The sequence below is a fragment of the Cherax quadricarinatus genome, chromosome 89 (genome assembly GCF_038502225.1).
Source record: "Cherax quadricarinatus isolate ZL_2023a chromosome 89, ASM3850222v1, whole genome shotgun sequence".
Lineage (NCBI taxonomy): Eukaryota > Metazoa > Arthropoda > Malacostraca > Decapoda > Parastacidae > Cherax > Cherax quadricarinatus.
In genome coordinates, this window is record NC_091380.1 from 5,722,968 (window position 1) to 5,742,593 (window position 19,626).

At 39.1% G+C, this 19,626-nt stretch overlaps 1 protein-coding gene across 10 annotated transcripts in view; it reads right to left on the reverse strand.

Annotated features, from left to right (window-relative positions):
- Positions 1-19,626, reverse strand: part of Zmynd8 (Zinc finger MYND-type containing 8) — a 154,713-nt gene that overhangs the window by 128,763 nt on the left and 6,324 nt on the right. For 7 of the 10 annotated variants that reach the window (XM_070104124.1, XM_070104123.1, XM_070104122.1 and 4 more), the window contains exons 2-4: positions 19,354-19,417; positions 16,802-17,235; positions 2,233-2,408 (exon numbers count right to left, since the gene is read on the reverse strand). In XM_070104124.1, the coding sequence (XP_069960225.1) occupies positions 2,233-2,408; positions 16,802-17,235; positions 19,354-19,372 (629 nt within the window). In that variant the 5' untranslated portion in view covers positions 19,373-19,417. Of the gene's footprint in view, positions 1-2,232; positions 2,409-16,801; positions 17,236-19,296; positions 19,424-19,626 lie in introns of those variants that run through there. The other 3 variants (XM_070104117.1, XM_070104119.1, XM_070104118.1) reach the window with 2 other exon arrangements.

Here is a 19,626-nt window from a genome sequence, read left to right on the forward strand (position 1 = left end):
CCTACCTCCTACACCATACACTTGCAACATCTGCCACATTGCCCCCCTATCCACCCTGTCATACGCCTTTTCCAAATCCATAAATGCCACAAAGACCTCTTTAGCCTTATCTAAATACTGTTCACTTATATGTTTCACTGTAAACACCTGGTCCACACACCCCCTACCTTTCCTAAAGCCTCCTTGTTCATCTGCTATCCTATTCTCCGTCTTACTCTTAATTCTTTCAATTATAACTCTACCATACACTTTACCAGGTACACTCAACAGACTTATCCCCCTATAATTTTTGCACTCTCTTTTATCCCCTTTGCCTTTATACAAAGGGACTATGCATGCTCTCTGCCAATCCCTAGGTACCTTACCCTCTTCCATACATTTATTAAATAATTGCACCAACCACTCCAAAACTATATCCCCACCTGCTTTTAACATTTCTATCTTTATCCCATCAATCAATACATGTACAAGCATATATATACACACCCCTCTGGGTTTTCTTCTATTTTCTTTCTAATTCTTGTTCTTGTTTATTTCCTCTTATCTCCATGGGGAAGTGGAACAGAATTCTTCCTCTGTAAGCCATGCGTGTCGTAAGAGGCGACTAAAATGCCGGGAGCAAGGGGCTAGTAACCCCTTCTCCTGTATATATTACTAAATTTAAAAGGAGAAACTTCAGTTTTTTCTTTTGGGTCACCCCACCTCAGTGGGATACGGCTGGTATGTTGAAAGAAGAATTGTACTTGTAAGTTCAATTACTTGTAACGAAATAATGGAAAAAATATAAAAATGCACATACTCTACGACAACAATCAATTAAAGGAGAATTTGTCATGAATGAGTTTATGCTGTAAATTAAATGAATTATAACAAAAGGTTTTATGGAGTCCAGCCATACTGTGAACAATTTCAAATTTGATTAAGATCTGTCAGAAAATTATACATCAATTGAACTACACTAAGGTCCACTACATAAAGTTTCTGTAAAGTAAAAGGACACAAGTGCAACTAATGTGACATTTTATTGTGGCAATGTTTCGCTCTCCAGGAGCTTTATCAAGCTGTTTCAGACAATACATGGAGATCGAAACGTTGCCACAATAAAATGTCACATTAGTTGTACTTGTGTCCTTTTACTTTACATATTGTCGGTAATTCTACCAACTTTATCAAAAAGTTTCTGTACAAATTACTATCCAAGCTGGATAACATCACCTCTTCCCCACTCTAATGGAAGAGAGAGGAGTACAAGTTGTGAGAACGCCAAATTATAATAAATAGATAGGAGTTTTAGAGCCCATCCATTTCTCCTGCTTCTGCACTCAACACCATCACATCCCATGAATTAATAAAGATACGACCATGATGAAAGTTTTTCTTTTTTGGACCACCCTGCCTTGGTGGGTAACAGCCAATGTGTTAATAAAAACAAAATATGTATACTAGTGACACAAAATGCACCACCAACTAAGTGTGTATTAATCAAGAAGTGTCCTATACCTGTTAAAAGATATGGAGCATTACTAGGGACAATGTCACTATCAGATATTACGTTTTTTTAGGGAGTCACAATGAAAAATGCTTTCCTACAAGAAGGAAACAATCTATTAACATGTTAGAGACTAAACAAGCTCAGATTCATGATCAGAGCATCAAAGCATGGTTAAAACAACTAATTTGGTTTCTGAACAAGATAAATCGTTAAATTTTGGTAACCAGTGTAATATGAGGAAAGATTATTCAGTGTTAAATCACAAAACACATGGAGCTTGTACCCTTGGCAAGCAAGTCTTAAAACACAGACCAGTGTCTTATCCCCTGGACCATACCAGCCTAATAATATTCATCCAAATAGATATAGCACACAGACCTGAGAGTTTTAGGGCTATGCTTACTATGGGTTCAAACCCCACCCTTTCTGTGATTTATTTGCAAATGTGCTATTATGATTCCGTGAGTTATGAAGTGTGCACTGACATAAGGTGCTCTAATGAATACCACAATACCACATCTAGAAGAATTTCTAATTAACCCACACATCAGAAATAAAAACTGAACTTACTGGTCCATTATCAACTCTAGTTTAAATTTCCAATTTGGTTTTACTGCCTGTTGTCAAAATATAATCACATCTGCCCAGTTTAAGAATAAATATCACATCTTAAAGAATATAGATCAAATTTATAATAAAACAGTTCATCCTGAAGGACACAATAACGATGGTAAACTCACCGATTTTCAATATTTTCTGCCTGCATCACAGCATGGCATTCGCTGCATGCCCAGTCTTCCTCTGGCTCTTTCTCCATTCCAGCACACTTGAGGTGGAAAACTCTCGGGCACATCTCGCAACAGATAAAAACACCTTCTCGATGGCACTCCCAACAATAGTTATCATTCTGATAATCCTGGGGGGGGGAAGAAAAAGAAGGTAACAGATTGAACTACAGCATTTTTTCTGCATATACTATAGTATTTAAATAATAATCGGAAACACATTACTGAACAAATACTAACACTGCTACTGCAGTTTACTTTTCAGCATCCCCCTATATTAGTACAGTACATTAAACCTCCGATTTAACTGACCTCAATTTAACGGACTTCAGAAATACAGGACAAAAATCTGCTAGGTCGACTGACTGGGAAATAACAGTTTGTTGGTTCCAGAATTACCCATAATTGTTATTACTGTTCATCTAATCACATTTTTATTGATCACAATTACCATGACTGACCACTTGCTTCCCCCAGTAATCCATTAAATCAAGGTTTTACTAATATATTTCCTTGTAATACTTTGTTTTTTAATTAGCATTGCTTTATTTTAAAAATTTATACTAGTTACTTTTTTTTTTTAAATCTCAATTGCCATCTCCTGCCAAAACAGGGTGACCTAAGAAAAGGAAACACATTCAGCATCACTTGTTCAATCCCTGTCTTGGCAAAAGTATGCTGACATCACAACTCAAAGTGTCCTCCAACTGCAACATCCTCACTCTTCCTTCACAGAGAAGACACTACATCCCACATCCAGGATCGAAACATCCCTAACCTCCTTCAGAGAACGTGCACTATACTTCCCACCTTCAGGACTACAACATCCCTACTCTTCCTTCAGTGCAGAAACTATGCTTTCCACCTCCAAGACTCATATCCAGCTAACAAGTTTACCTGAATACCTTCATAAATGCTACCTTGCTCACACTCCAACAGAATGTCCATTAAAAATTGTTCATCTCCATTCACTCCAATCTAACATAATCACACAAGCCTGCTGGGTGATGAAGCCCCTAAAACTCGGTCTCCTTCACTCTCTCCAATAGTCATTTCTATCCCATTCATGACATAACCTTGGGGAGGGGTTGTATGAGACATGGTGATATCAACAGAACGTGGAAAAAAATGTACAGTTCAGAACATTTATTACGGGAAACATTTCCTACAATAAATGTCCCGAACTGTACATGTCTTTTTCCACAGGGGACGTATGCTTCCTCAATGACATAACCTTAAGAAGGGAGAATGACCCCCTTCCTGACATGTTCTTAAAGACATGTGGTCATGAAAACATGACCATATGGAGTAGTGGGGATGGACATGATTTATACTTTTCAAATTTCTGATGTTATACAGTTGTTTTCGGCACCAGTTATTTATTAGTAGTAGTACATTAATGGGACGAGTGCTAAACTCATAAGGGGCATACATTACCTAGGAGAATGGGAGACCATCAGAAATGGTTCAAAGGGAGGAGAGGTCTAATTCCTTGGATCAGAGTTCCTCACTGGCATCAAGACCAACGTTGTTCCAGATAAAAGACTATTTTTCATTACTATGCTACAGTATACAGAACTACATAAAAATATAAATACACACGAAATAATTCGGATCGGAGCAAGCGAAGAAACTAGTTTTTATGAATAAGAAAAAGGCACAATATCATGACTGGAACAATACACAAATAACCCGCACATACGAGAGAGGAGCTTACCACGACATTTCGGTCCGACTTGGACCATTTACAAAGTCACACTAACAAGGCAAGGCAACTTTTATTAAGGGATTTACAGAAACATGTTAGCTTGACTTGAGTTCTGGAGGTGGGAAGTACCTCCCACTGTCCTTCAGTGTGTGAATGCTGCAATTCACTGGGTCATTTGAATTATGATCATCTGCACACTTCTTGGAAGACAGTCACACACTGTATTTAATAAATAATGGTGATAAAAAGTGGTATGACACACTGTATTGAATAAATAAAGTAACAGCGTGATAACAAAAATTGCATCATGACAAAATGCTGTTTAACCCTTAAACTGTCCAAACGTAGATCTATGTTTGCACACGTAGTGCTCCGACCTTGATTTTCTCCATAAGAAACAATGTAAAAAAAAAACGTAGATCTATGTTCGGAGCGTTTCGCGAGCAAACGTAGATCTACGTTTGGACAGTTTAAGGGTTAATATGTACATCACTGCAGACAAAATACTAACCATTTTTTGTGAATTCTGGCTACAAACTACATATAAACTGTAGTTGTTAAACATAGACTTCCTATATGCCTTTAAAAATTGCACTATATATGCCTATAAGAAATCAAATTACAGAAAAAAAAATATCAAAGACAAATGATTTGTATACAGTAAATATTATAGAAAGTAGCCAGGGTTAAATTTATATAGGATACAAAATATGTAGTCTTGCCTTTCTTTCTGTATGCATCTTGGCTTGTAGAAATATCTGAAGAGTTGCAAATACAGTACTCTCAATGGTATTTTATTAATTAAAACAATTTGTAAGTTTTGTCAATTAGGATTATTACAGTCACGGAGAAGCATGGAACTTTCAGAGGTCATAGCATCTGGGGATTACCTGAATGATAGGTGAGGGACATTTTTGGGAGATCAACACCCATATCGCCCAGTCCCAGGCAAGGCCTTCTGGTGAATCAAGGCTAGATCAACCTTGCTATTATTGGTGGCCACATGCAGTCCACTGTGGTTTGTAAATTGGACTGATTTGAGCAGTTTATCAAGCTGGGATATAATCAAGTTCAATCCAAGGAGAGGATATCTCCAATTCCTTGGGTTAAGATCCTTCACCAGCATTAATTATATTACTGAGACCATACCAACAAGTTGAATAATATATGCAACACACCCCAGTATTGTATGTCTTATTCTTCATCTCATCAGTAATGTATACAGTATCATCACTATGATACTTATCTGATTCAGCAACACCATGACATCCTGACACAGGGAAAGCCTTCTACAGCTCGTTCACTAAACAAATGTTTAACACAACCTACTTCCACTAGCGAGCTATGACCCTCTGCTTCACCTCACCTCTGTTCTACACATAAGGTCTGGCTGCATGCCTATGATATAGTGTTGAGGGACTGACCACCACCTACCAAGGCTAACAGATTCAGCATGTCAAAACTACTACTACTGCCTCCAGTGTTTTCAGACACACATGCAACATTTGGATATCTTTATTGTGAAAACATTTTGCCATACGCTGGCTTCATCAGTCACTACAAAGAAGAACGCTGAAGATAATTACGTCACAAGATACAGTGAACCGAGTGTGAGCCGACAGTTCTCACACTGGACAAGGCTGGACTTTGAAATGGGACGACGTAAAGCAACATCTTAGCCTGTAAATTTGAAGGTGTAGAAAACAAATTTATCATCAATATAGTAGTCATTGCAACCTCAGGAACATTTTTGCAGTGAAAACCGAGGCTCTACTACATGTTCACTATCGTGTTAAATAGTGCATGAGCAAAATCATGTGTTATCAAAACATCTGAGAAATAAAGAATACTATACAACATAATTTAGAAATATTAGGTAGAGAATTCCACATAAATACTTGAATAATCCAGTAACAACAAGTCATGCATTCTAGAAAAGCTTGCATAGTGTATTTTGAACAGTGTTTATATAAGAAAAGAAGAAGCATTCCCAACCCGAGTACTCCCACTATTCAGGCCATTAGTCAGCTTTGTGCTAGTTTGTAAGCGGTTCATTTAACCTACTGTAGACCCTCGAATTTCACAATCCCTTTTCTCTGTGTAAAACTATAGTTATCCTCTATAAAATGTATTTTTTGTTTATATTTCCCATAAGAGAAAATGTAAATCCAATTAATCCATTCCAGACACCCAAAAATATTAACAAAAAAATACATTTTATGGAGAATAACTAAAGTTTTACATTCAGAAGAGAGATTATGAAATTCGAGGGTCCACTGTACAGAGTTCTGCAAAAATATGTTTACACAATAGAAAATATTTCTAGTAAATATAACAAATGCTGTGTAAGATTTTTGTTTTAACACAGTGAGGCAGGGTGACCTAAAAGGAAAAACTAAAAAAATTTTAACTTTAATTTAGTAATTTATGCAGAAGGGGTTACTAGTCCCTTGCTTCTGGCATTCTGCATGAGATTTGTAAGTATTTTTTAACTCTACTTGGGCTGGATATGTTAACACAATATTTAAGACAGACATTTTAGGCACAATAGCTCTGTTCCACAAAGCATAGTACTCGCTCCCATTCTATTCCTCATCCTCATCCTCTGACATAGACAGAGATGTAAGCCATAGCTTCGTGTCTTCCTTTGCGGATGACACCCGGATCATCATGGCAGTGACCTCTGTCGAAGACACTGCAAGACTCCAAGTGGACATCAACCAAATCTTCAAATGGGCCACTCAAAATAATATAAAGTTCAATGAGGAGAAATTTCAACCACTCAGATATGGAAAACTCGAGGAAATAAAAAATGCATCAGGGTATGTGACAAATTCTAACCATACAATAGAGTGAAAAAGAGATGTGAAGGACCTGGAAGTAATATTGTAAGAGGATCTAGCCTTCAAAGACTACAACAATGTCCCATCTACCTCATAGGGTAGGAAAATGATAGGATGGATAATGAGAACCTTCAAAACTAGGGACACCAAGCCCATGACGAAACTCTTCAAACTGCTTATTCTATCTAGGCTGGAATACTACTGTTCACTAATGGCTCCCTTCAAGGCTGGCAACATTGTAGACCTGGAGAGTGTACAAAGAACTTTCACAGAACACATAAGTACAATAAGGCACCTAAATTACATTACTGAGAATGGTTGAAGGTCCTTGATCTGTATTCCCTGGAATGCAGGCCAGAGAGGTACATGATAATATACACTTGGAAGCTCCTGGAGGGATTGGTACCAAACCTGCACACGAAAATCACTCCCTGTAAAAGTAAACGGCTCGGCAAGGAATGCAACATTCCCCAGATGAAAAGCAGGGGTGCCACAAGTACATCAAAAGACAACACAATAAGTGTCCAGGGCCCAAGATTCTTTAACTGCCTCCCAGCATACATAAGGGGGGATTACCAATAGACCCCCAGCTGTCTTCAAGAAGGCATTGGACAGGCACCTAAAGTCAATACCTGACCAACTGGGTAGTGGTTCGTATGTCAGTTTGCATGCGGTAACAGCCTGGTTGATAAGACCCTGATCCACCATGAGGTCTGGTCTCAGACCGAGCCACAGGGGCATTGACCCCCGAAACCCTCTCCTGGTAAACTTCAGGTAATATGTGGCCACTATTAAACAATAATAAAAAAGTTGGGCAAACAAGTTATACAAGTTTGTGTTTACATGACGATAAACTAACATGACAATGACCAATTCATGCTGCAACATTAGTGAGCATTATGCTGCACATCTAGCATGATGGGGATTAGCAAACTGGGTAATTTGATAATGATAAAAAAAAAATGGATGGATTTATGAAGGATGAGGTTAATCATAGAATTGATGAGGGGAAAAAGGTGAGTGGTGCGTTGAGGTATATGTGGAATTAAAAAACGTTATCTATGGAGGCAAAGAAGGGAATGTATGAAAGTATAGTAGTACCAACACTCTTATATGGGTGTGAAGCTTGGGTGGTAAATGCAGCAGCAAGGAGACGGTTGGAGGCAGTGGAGATGTCCTGTTTAAGGGCAATGTGTGGTGTAAATATTATGCAGAAAATTCGGAGTGTGGAAATTAGGAGAAGGTGTGGAGTTAATAAAAGTATTAGTCAGAGGGCAGAAGAGGGGTTGTTGAGGTGGTTTGGTCATTTAGAGAGAATGGATCAAAGTAGAATGACATGGAAAGCATATAAATCTATAGGGGAAGGAAGGCAGGGTAGGGGTCGTCCTCGAAAGGGTTGGAGAGAGGGGGTAAAGGAGGTTTTGTGGGCAAGGGGCTTGGACTTCCAGCAAGCGTGCGTGAGCGTGTTAGATAGGAGTAAATGGAGACGAATGGTACTTGGGACCTGACGATCTGTTGGAGTGTGAGCAGGGTAATATTTAGTGAAGGGATTCAGGGAAACCGGTTATTTTCATATAGTCGGACTTGAGTTCTGGAAATGGGAAGTACAATGCCTGCACTTTAAAGGAGGGGTTTGGGATATTGGCAGTTTCGAGGGATATGTTGTGTATCTTTATATGTGTATGCTTCTAAACTGTTGTATTCTGAGCACCTCTGCAAAAACAGTGATAATGTGCAAGTGTGGTGAAAGTGTTGAATGATGATGAAAGTATTTTCTTTTTGGGGATTTTCTTTCTTTTTTGGGTCACCCTGCCTCGGTGGGAGACGGCCGACTTGTTGAAAAAAAAAAAAAGAAAAAAAATGCTTACAGAGTTCTTTAACTATGAACTGGTATACATTTATCTACTGAAATCTCTCTTGGACATTACAGCTTCAGTGAGAAGTCTCCTGCTAATGGGAACTCTCTCTCTCTCATGTCTTAAATATACAGAAATATTTCACTGTCTGCCAGAATTTTAACCCTTGACCTTATTGAAGCTCAAAATACCTACTAAGTCTTGACTCGTAATATAATCTTTCCCTCCCTCCCCAAGCTACACATTTTCACTGCCTGAAAAACCTAAGTTTAACAATGAGGCTCTCAATTAAAGACCCATATTGCTTGACTACAACAGCACAGGGTATGACTGCAAGAGTACAAGTTGAGTGGTAATCAGGTTTGATTACAGAAAAGGGTGGATAGCTTCAACCCCAGTAGAGCAGCCCCTTCTTGAAGAGCATCGCAATATTTATTTTTTTTTGTCGTCATAGATGCTGTTTATGCAGTGGATGTCCTCGCTAAGTATTATTAGGCTCATAATACATTTCCTTCCCTTTTGCTCCAATAAGTTATAGAAGCATAAATTAGAGATCTGACCCCTTCAGTCCTTTCTCATTAGATGACAAAATCCAATTTGACCTCCAATTTAAGCTGACTGACTCGTAACGAGAGCCACTGCTTTCACAGCAAATCGAGCCAGAGTTGCTTCCTATTTATAACAACATTAAATGATTATAGTGTGTCTAAATATAAAATGCTCAAGCTTAGAGGATACTTGTGATGTTTACATCAACATACACATTCGAGTAGGCATGTTGCGTGATGAAATTTATTAATGAAAACAAATTTGAAGCACAGAAATTTGCCATCAACTAACCTCTGATATACCTTTCACGAGTTTCAAGAGGTTCTTTTATTCCCAGGGCCTGGCCCTGGACCAGGCTTGTCTCGTGTCTACCTGGTCAACTAGGCTGTTGCGCCTAATGCCCACTGACCCACATATCCATCACAGCTTGGCTGATCTGGACCTTGTTGGAGATATTTGTTCAGTTTTCTCTTGAAGACTTCTACACTTGATACAATTGTGCTCACGGTGCCCCTGCTTTTCTGAGTTTATTTTATGCTTCCTCCCATCTCTCTCACTCCAGTATATTATGGCAGTATGCAGATATGGGACCAGACTCTCAAGTACTTTCCAGGTATACATGTATATTATCACATTCTCCCTCTCTCTCTCTCCCCTCTCCAATACAGTGAGTACACATTTGGGACTTAGAGGCATTCCAGGTAATTTAAATGCTTCATTGGATATGTGCCGACTTTCAATGGTTGTACCTAAATTCAGGATAAACAAAGAGCCATTGTGAAAAATTTAAAGTTAGGCATAAAATTAATACAGCATACCATAATTAAATTTGTAGGGGAACGAAGGCAGGATAGGGGTTGGCCCCAAAAAGGTTGGAGGGAGGGGGGTAAAGGAGGTTTTGTGATCAAGGGGCTTGGACTTCCAGCAAGAGTGCATGAGCTTGTTAGATAGGAGTGAATGGAGACGAATGGTTTTTGAGACCTGACAAACTGTTGGAGTGTGAGCAGCGTAATATTTTGTGAAGGGATTCAGGGAAACCAGTTAGCCAGACTTGAGTGTTTGGAAGGACATCTGAACTGTTGTACCTGGGCACCTCTGTAAAGACAGTGATTATGTATGAGTGATGATGTTGAATGATGATTTAATTTCTTTCTTTTTGGGTCACCCTGCCTTGGTGAGAGACAGCCAATTTGTTTAAAAAAAAAAAAACAGTTAATTTGTCAGCTTAAGAGCTAGAAGCCTTTTGCAGCAGAAAACTTTCAGAAGTAGACAAGCAACACACATATTTCAGAAAAAAAAACATTAATTGATATTCATTCTTCAACTGCACTAATAACCAACTGCCAGCCCACCACAAGCTCAAAAACATCTCTCTCATTTTTTGCTTGAACTCTAAATCTGGTGTTTTTATATACCTCTGGTACCAGTTTTTATGGGTCCCAGCAGTGAGCTAAGGTTGCATCTTATTCAACGTAATGCACAGGATTGCATCTCTCATTTCTGTTTTTCCAACGAACTGGCTGTCTCTCACTGAGGCAGTGAGACCTAAATAGAAAAACAAGTTTTTCTTTTCACATTTAGTAATATATACAGGAGAAGGGGATACTAGCCCCTTGCTCTTGGCATTTTAGTCGCTTTGTATTTCACATTTGGGTGGGAGCGAGCCACAGCCATCTGTTCTGCTTTTCACTGGCTCCATGGAATATCAGAAAGTATAAGGCAGACAGTCCTGTATATTTTTCTGCAAACAAGTGGAAAAGTTCCCATGTGCTGCAACAGTTATTATGTTCGTGGGGAAGAGTAACCCTCTAGGGGTCATATAATGCCTGAGGATTGGGAAGCAATCCAAGAAATGAAGGAGAGCAATAATGCCTTGATTAAAAAACACTTCACTGGCATCTTGAAGGGACTGTAACTATTAAATGTGTGCAACCCCCAAACCCCATTCTCATAGCCAAGTCACATGTGACAAAGCTTTCAGGGTGTATAGTACTATGGTGAGCCCATGGGACCTACGAGCTAGGAGAGCAGCCGGGATCTATGTACTATGGGGGATCTAGTGGAATCTATGTACTACAAGGTGCTGCAGGAACCTACATGCTACACTCTGCTGCTCAAACCTATGTACTATTAAGTGTTCCTGGGACCAATGTGCTACAGGATGCTACTATGACTTATTTGCCATACTGTTCTAAGTCAGGAATATATAGTATTAAAGCCTAGCTACTACCTTTCCATGGCATCACCCAAAGTGCAACAAAAAAACTAGCTTGATATTACCCATTTTAAGTATTATATACAACTACTGGGGTTAAAGTCCTGGAGGTTCCAAGTACCGTGCCTTTACTCTAAAGGAGGGGTGGAGTTATATGCTGTTTAAAGGAATATCTGAAAGGGTTGTTGAGGTGGTTCGGACATGTAGAGGGGGTAGAACAAAACAGAATGACTTTGAGTGTATAAATCTGTAGTGGAGGGAGGGCGGGGTAGGGGTCGGTCTAGGAAAGGTTGGAGGGAGTAAAGGAGGTTTTGTGTGCGAGGGGCTTGGACTTTCAGCAAGCATGCATGACTGTGTTAGCTAGGAGCAAATGGAGGCAAATGGTTTTTAGGACTTGATGTGCTGTTGGAGTGTGAGCAAGGTAACATTTATGAAGGGATTCAGGAAAACCGGGAGCCCGGACTTGAGTCCTGGAGATGGGAAGTACAGTGCCTGCACTCTGAAGGAGGGGTGTTAATGTTGCAGTTTTATAACTGTGGTGTAAGTGCGCCTTTGGCAAGACAGTAATGGAGCGAATGATGAAAGTTTTTCTTTTTCGGGCCACCCTGCCTTGGTGGGAGACAGCCGATGTGTTAAGAATAACAATAAAAAAAATACGCAAAAAACAGTAGCATTTCTTGCATAATATAAAGCAGATAGATTAATGATTTTTTTTATAAAGCTGTAATACTGTTTAAAAAAAACTGGTGAAGCCTTACATATGGAGATAAAGTGATGAAAGTTCCTAGGAGAAATTAAGTTAACCTCTGTCACATGCTTCAAAATTTACAATGCTTATTAGACTGGGAGAGATCTGCCAAGTAATATTTTGGCTTGTAGACAAGAGTACAGTGAGCTAGAGCATAAAGATCATTATAAATGTTCATAGGGAAATGCTAAAGCAGTAGAGATTATGCAGTCCCTGGAGAATGAGAGGCAAAGGGAATGAGGTTTGACTCAAGGGAAAGGCAGTTACAATCCTTGGATCAAAAGCACTTCTTCAGGAAGGCATCCCTTTCAAAGGGATTGTGAGAAAAGCATAGTAATAGGAAGAGTGCAAATCCTGCAACACTAAGTCTCATTTGTACTATTTCTAATAGAATGAAAGCAACTAAAACAGACAAGATAAGACATATTAACAGCAGGTGAGGATATAATCGTGTAGTTGAACAGTCAGTGAATTTGTTCATAGATTCATGAAAGAAGGCATCTGAAGCTTGTCAGAAATGCATAGGAAGAGGAAACAAGACAGTATAAAAATTATGGGGGGAAATAAGCCTGTAGAGTATACGAGGTAAAGTGTATAGTTATCATTATTGAAAAAGTTATGGGGGAAAGACAAAAGTTGGGTTGGTGACAAGCAAGGAGGATTTAAGATAGGTTAAGGGATGCCACATTTATGGATTTAGAAAAAGCTTATGACAAGGTGTATAGGGAAGCAACATGGTAGGTGTTGCAAATGTATTGAATAAGCAGCATATTACTAAAAGCAATTGAGGAATATGCCATAGAGTTTTTTAAGTAGATCACGAGGCTCAGGTAAGGGTATGTAGAAGAGGATTATTATTTTTCAGTAAAAGTCAGCTTTAGACAGGGATGTATATCACCATTGCTGCTTAACATATTTATAGACGGGGTTGTAAAAGAAGTACACGTAATTGCTCAATGTTAGGGAGGTGTGGGATTAAAAAATAATGGATTTGATACAAGGGTGGAGTTGTCATAGTTATTATGTATTAGGATACGTCTGCCTGAAATGCCCCAGCATAATAGTGACTTTCTTTACACTTAACTAATCAAAACTGTAAATACACATTGTAACCTTGCAAAGAAATAAAATCTTTATCTTTTTATCTTGAACAGTTCTTCGGCAGATTCTGACGGGAAGTTACAAAGGCTGGCGGATAAATTCGGGAAGGTCCAAAATTTTTCAATGTGCTACCAACAAATACACTGGTACCCAGAGCTTTGAACTGCTCCCAACTCGACCAATTATGTAAGTTTTTTTTTTTCAACAAGTCAGCCATCTCCCACCAAGGCAGGGTGACCCAAAGAGAAAGAAAATCCCCAAAAAGAAAATACTTTCATCATCATTCAACACTTTCACCTCACTCACACAATCACTGTTTTTGCAGAGGTGCTCAGAATACAACAGTTTAGAAGTATATACGTATAAAAATACACAGTATATCTCTCCAAACCGCCAGTATCCCAAACCCCTCCTTTAGAGTGCAGGCAACACTGTACTTCCCATTTCCAGGACTCAAGTCCAGTTATATAAAATAATTATGTAAGTATATTATTCAAAGTACTTTTGCAAGTGTATTTTTGAGGGTCTGAAACAGCCTAATCCAATTTAATTATTCCTTATGGGAACAAATTCATTCAGTAACGGCACTCGAACAGCCTTCTGGAACGAAGAAAGTTCAAAACTCGGGGTACCACTGTATATGGAATACTGCCAAGATAGAGCCAAGTTTTTAAGCTGAACGGCTTCCTGCTAGAAGTGCCAAATCAGCTAGTTTAATAGTTATGTGGGTCTATGGACCACTAGCATCAACAGCCTCGTTGACCAGGTAACAAGGAAGCCTGGCCCCCAGGCTGGGCTGCGAAGGTAGAAGAGCCCTTGTGCATAGTGACATTCTTACAAATTTCCACTTGCACTCATTATACAGTATGCTTATTGTTATGGTTACCCTCAAATAAGTGCCTGACCAGCTGGGCAGTGGTTAATACAATGAATGTGACAGGTAGTAACAGCCTGGTTGATCAGGCCTTGATCCTCCAGGCAGCCTGGTTCCAGACCAGACCACAGGGGCATTGACCCCTGGAAATGTCCTAGAAGTTGCTTTGTTCCTCAATAGTTTTTTCCATAAATTTATTAGGCCTAGCCCAAGAGAAAGAGAGAGAAAACATTAGTTTATGCACTAGTTTTTGTCATATTTCCCATCATAACCATTACCTCACATACTAACACCATTGTAATCAATTTTTATGAAATCGTGTCAAAGAATTTCAGACATACAGACAAGAAATTAATCCACAGCCTTACAGATCATGGTCAGGAAACTGTAAAAAACTAATCCTCATTGTCAGGTAATTACTTTCAAGATCAGTACAGGAGGGCCCCGCATATTCGGCACCCTCTTTTGAATGTTCCAGGTTTTTGATGGTTTTCAAGTGAACCATTGTTCATTATGTTTGGTGCTTTTTTCCACTTTTCACCGTTTTTGCACAACAAATACGTAAGGGAAGGGCAGCCGGCACTATATTTTAAGTATTATATGTGCTGTCACCGTGGTTGTTTAATATATTTATAGATGGGGTTGTAAGAGAAGTAAATGCGAGGGTCTTGGCAAGAGGCGTGGAGTTAAAAGATAAAGAATCACACACAAAGTGGGAGTTGTCACAGCTGCTCTTTGCTGATGACACTGTGCTCTTGGGAGATTCTGAAGAGAAGTTGCAGAGATTGGTGGATGAATTTGGTAGGGTGTGCAAAAGAAGAAAATTAAAGGTGAATACAGGAAAGAGTAAGGTTATGAGGATAACAAAAAGATTAGGTGATGAAAGATTGAATATCAGATTGGAGGGAGAGAGTATGGAGGAGGTGAACGTATTCAGATATTTGGGAGTGGACGTGTCAGCGGATGGGTCTATGAAAGATGAGGTGAATCATAGAATTGATGAGGGAAAAAGAGTGAGTGGTGCACTTAGGAGTCTGTGGAGACAAAGAACTTTGTCCTTGGAGGCAAAGAGGGGAATGTATGAGAGTATAGTTTTACCAACGCTCTTATATGGGTGTGAAGCGTGGGTGATGAATGTTGCAGCGAGGAGAAGGCTGGAGGCAGTGGAGATGTCATGTCTGAGGGCAATGTGTGGTGTGAATATAATGCAGAGAATTCGTAGTTTGGAAGTTAGGAGGAGGTGCGGGATTACCAAAACTGTTGTCCAGAGGGCTGAGGAAGGGTTGTTGAGGTGGTTCGGACATGTAGAGAGAATGGAGCGAAACAGAATGACTTCAAGAGTGTATCAGTCTGTAGTGGAAGGAAGGCGGGGTAGGGGTCGGCCTAGGAAGGGTTGGAGGGAGGGGGTAAAGGAGGTTTTGTGTGCGAGGGGCTTGGACTTCCAGCAGGCATGCGTGAGCGTGTTTGATAGGAGTGAATGGAGACAAATGGTTTTTAATACTTGACGTGCTGTTGGAGTGTGAGCAAAGTAACATTTATGAAGGGATTCAGGGAAACCGGCAGGCCGGACTTGAGTCCTGGAGATGGGAAGTACAGTGCCTGCACTCTGAAGGAGGGGTGTTAATGTTGCAGTTTAAAAACTGTAGTGTAAAGCACCCTTCTGGCAAGACAGTGATGGAGTGAATGATGGTGAAAGTTTTTCTTTTTCGGGCCACCCTGCCTTGGTGGGAATCGGCCGGTGTGATAATAAATAAAAAAAAAAAATGTGCTGTGTATTTATTTAACTCTTGTATCTGTTTTTATGCCTAGATGTATTGAGCACTTAATGTATGATACTGTAAACATGTTATCAGGCTTTTTAGATGCATTCGATATCAAAAAACTGTTCTTTTCCACCCGCCGGCAATTTTCGCTGATCGTCGGGGGTCACAAACACAACAGCTGTAGAAACGGGACACTCTTGTATAAAGAAAGATTTCCAAAATCATATTTTTTATGCCTACGTTGCAATTTCATTAAAATGATATACCATTATTTTATTAATAAATTAGGAAAGCCACCAGTGCACCTGAAATCAACTTTTGAACAATTAGGTGTTGAATCAAAGTTGTCCTGAAAAATTTAAACTTAACCCTCAAAAGCATTACAATAAGCTCAAGGCAGTCCCAGAGGCATGCAAAGCAACTTTATCCACATGGATAAGTGCAGACCAATTTTTGTAACAAAGGTGCATATAAAAGATGGCGTCTGTTTGCTTTCTGTTTGTACCATACACTATTTTGGCAATGCTATTAAAAAACAATACCCTAATATACACGTAGCTATATCAGGCCTAAAAAGAGCCAAAGGAAAACACTATACTGCACCTTATCTACGACATTTAAAACTGATACATTATAATCATGGGGAAGTGTCAAGCCTCTGGGGAATGGGAGGTACTGTAATCAGGTTCGATCCAAGGAAGAAAGATGCTCCAATTTCTTGGATGAAGAGCCCTTTACCAGCATGAAGATAACATCCTAACTCCTTGAAGATTCATACTGTACTGCATGGATATAAAATTGAGGCGTTCATACTCAGCTGTCTAAATTTGCTGCCTCTCTCCATGAATAATATATTTCAATACTCACCTGACCATTATTATCCACCTTTCCTGATTTTCTTTTCTTTGCTGATCCCTGGGCACTACTGTCTCTTTTTCTCTTCCCAGGCGTTTCTGGTCTCACCATCACACTTTCAACACCAGCCGTAGCTGCTTGTACTTTCGCCATGAAGACCTTTTGCTTAGCAGCAAATTCTGGGTTATCTCTACTTCGTGTGGATCTTGTGGTTGTAGGGGTGTTGGACGCTGAGTGATTGTTACGGAGACTAGACTTGTCTGACATGGATGGGGTTTCTGAGCCTGCCTCTGACATCGCATCGCGTTCACTTCCTGTGTGTGATCCCATGTCGCTAAGATTATCATCTTCCTCCGCAATAGTGTCTTGAGTAAGCGGTGTCGAGTCATGTTCTGCCTTTAATTCCGACATCGTACTGCAAATTACTTGACAGCTGCCGTCTGTACCTGGAATATATAAATCACAGTAATAACAAAATCACACCTTGAATACACAAAATATTAAAAGGTAAACAATAGAAATAAGAGTAACTAAGAAAGGCAAGTACTATAAACTGTATGTAACGCCTGAGAAAAGTGCTGATGCCCTAACAAAATACAGTGGACCCCCGGTTAACGATATTTTTTCACTCCAGAAGTATGTTCAGGTGCCAGTACTGACCGAATTTGTTCCCATAAGGAATATTGTGAAGTAGATTAGGCCATTTCAGACCCCCAAACATACACGTACAAACGCACTTACATAATTGGTCGCATTCGGAGGTGATCGTTATGCGGGGGTCCACTGTACTGCACATTTAAAACAGTAATTAAACATATACTACAATATTTATCACCCCTCTGTTTACCCCTATCGCATGTGTCAGTGAACACAGATTAATACTGTTCTTGACACTAGCTATTGTCATGGAAAGCTCTAAACCCCTGGGTCATTCAGCATGGTAAGGATACTGAGGGCAATAAGCAAAAGCGTGGTGAGGTTGAGCACACGGGCAAAAAGACAGTCACTGCTGTAAATCAGCTTCTTAAAAATTAATAAAAAGTCCCTGGTGGGCAAAAAATTTTCTCAATAAATTGCCATAAACTGCACATTGTGTCTTATTAACATACTTATCAGTACATTCTACCATTATCAGGGTGGTGCATTAGTCTAAAACAAAGTCTGTGCACACACACTCAAAAACAGACCTGACAACAGAATCTCTAAGTTTGGCATTTTGAGTAAACAATCATGACAAGTTTAGCAACAAAACCTTAAAGTGTTTTGCAAAAGAAATTGCAGAATGTACTATTATTTATTAAAGACTTTGCATCAATAAAGTTTAACTATACAAATTCAACAAAAAAGTAGTTCCTTTTAGTTTTATCCCGAATATACTGAGATGACGACAATGGCAAGAAACGTGTATAGCTCACTTTGTACCAATATAAAATAGCAACTAACACATTCTGCTTGTTACAAAAGGTTAACCCTTGTTACACTAACTGTGGTTATAGCATGTTGCCCACATGAGTTTAGGAACCTTTACCAATTTAACTGTTAAAGTCTTGCCAATTTTGTTAACTCGGCTGAAAATCTTGAATCCCATGCATGTTTGAAGAGCTTAACACTTATATAACTCCCAAACTTACCCTCACATTTGACATTATTACTGTATATTCATGGAAAGCAGCAAACCCTTGAGGGTCACTCAATGTTATGTGACAGGATGAAAGATGTTAGAGGGAAAGATGTGGAGGTACTGAGAGAACACTGGCAAAGGAGGGAGGGGAGGTCCCAGATCATATAGCAAATTGGTCTCAGTTAAGTAATCACATATAGTCCTGTGTCTGGCATTAAGGTTGGACCAACTCTGAGTTAACAACATCCTGGGAAGGGGTCAGTTTGGTACACTACAAATAGGAAAGAGGACTGTAGTTTTATTATGCATAAACTGTACCACATAACTTTCTGGACTGTTTACAGTAGCCATCATAAATGCAGGGAAGGTCAGGCAGTGTGCAAATTCTTCTCTCTAGTATGGGTATTTGTAATTAAATTTAAAAACTCTGCCTTGTTAAATTCTATAAAGGTTGCAATTAGAGAACCACAAAAATGATAATCTTTTTGCTTGTGTATAAAACATCTCATTTCAGTCCTCTAGCATAATTAATTTTTTTTTTGTATAAAGGTTTTATATAACAATTTATAGGTATAATTTAACCTAGGATAATGCAATAGATGAAAAAAATTATATATACATATATATACATGGAGGGTCTTTGCACCAAGGTTCTCTACTCTTAGTGTTCACACAAACTATTTTTTACTGCATCAAGCCACAATCTTTTCATCTCTATTGATTCAAGGAAATAGTACTCTCCAGATACCGTATTACTGGGATACACCAGATTCAAATGACTACTGCAATCCAATATGTTTTAATAGACTGCCCTGTTCAGCATAATACATGAACTTAATTCAATAATATGCTTACACTGTCTGCCCTTTAAAAAAAAAAAACTCACCTTAAACACAGTTCTTTACTAAAACAGTTTAAATGCACTATAAGTTCCTTCTCTCACCCTTGTGCTCTCCCTCCATGCTTCTGCCTTCTTCAGTACTGAATAACCCACACAGGTAAGCTTTCTGTGAATAATAATGAGAGTAATAAAAACAAAAGTGGGTAAAACAATAAAAATAATAAATAATTTCATAGCAACTTGCTCAAATTATTCGCACAAAAAAGGTCAACCAGTTTAAGCGGCAAGTCTCAAACTATTAATTTAGACGGTAATTAGTGAACTGGTTGCTTGATATAGTCTTTACGTTTTTAGTAGCAGCCTATGAGACACCAA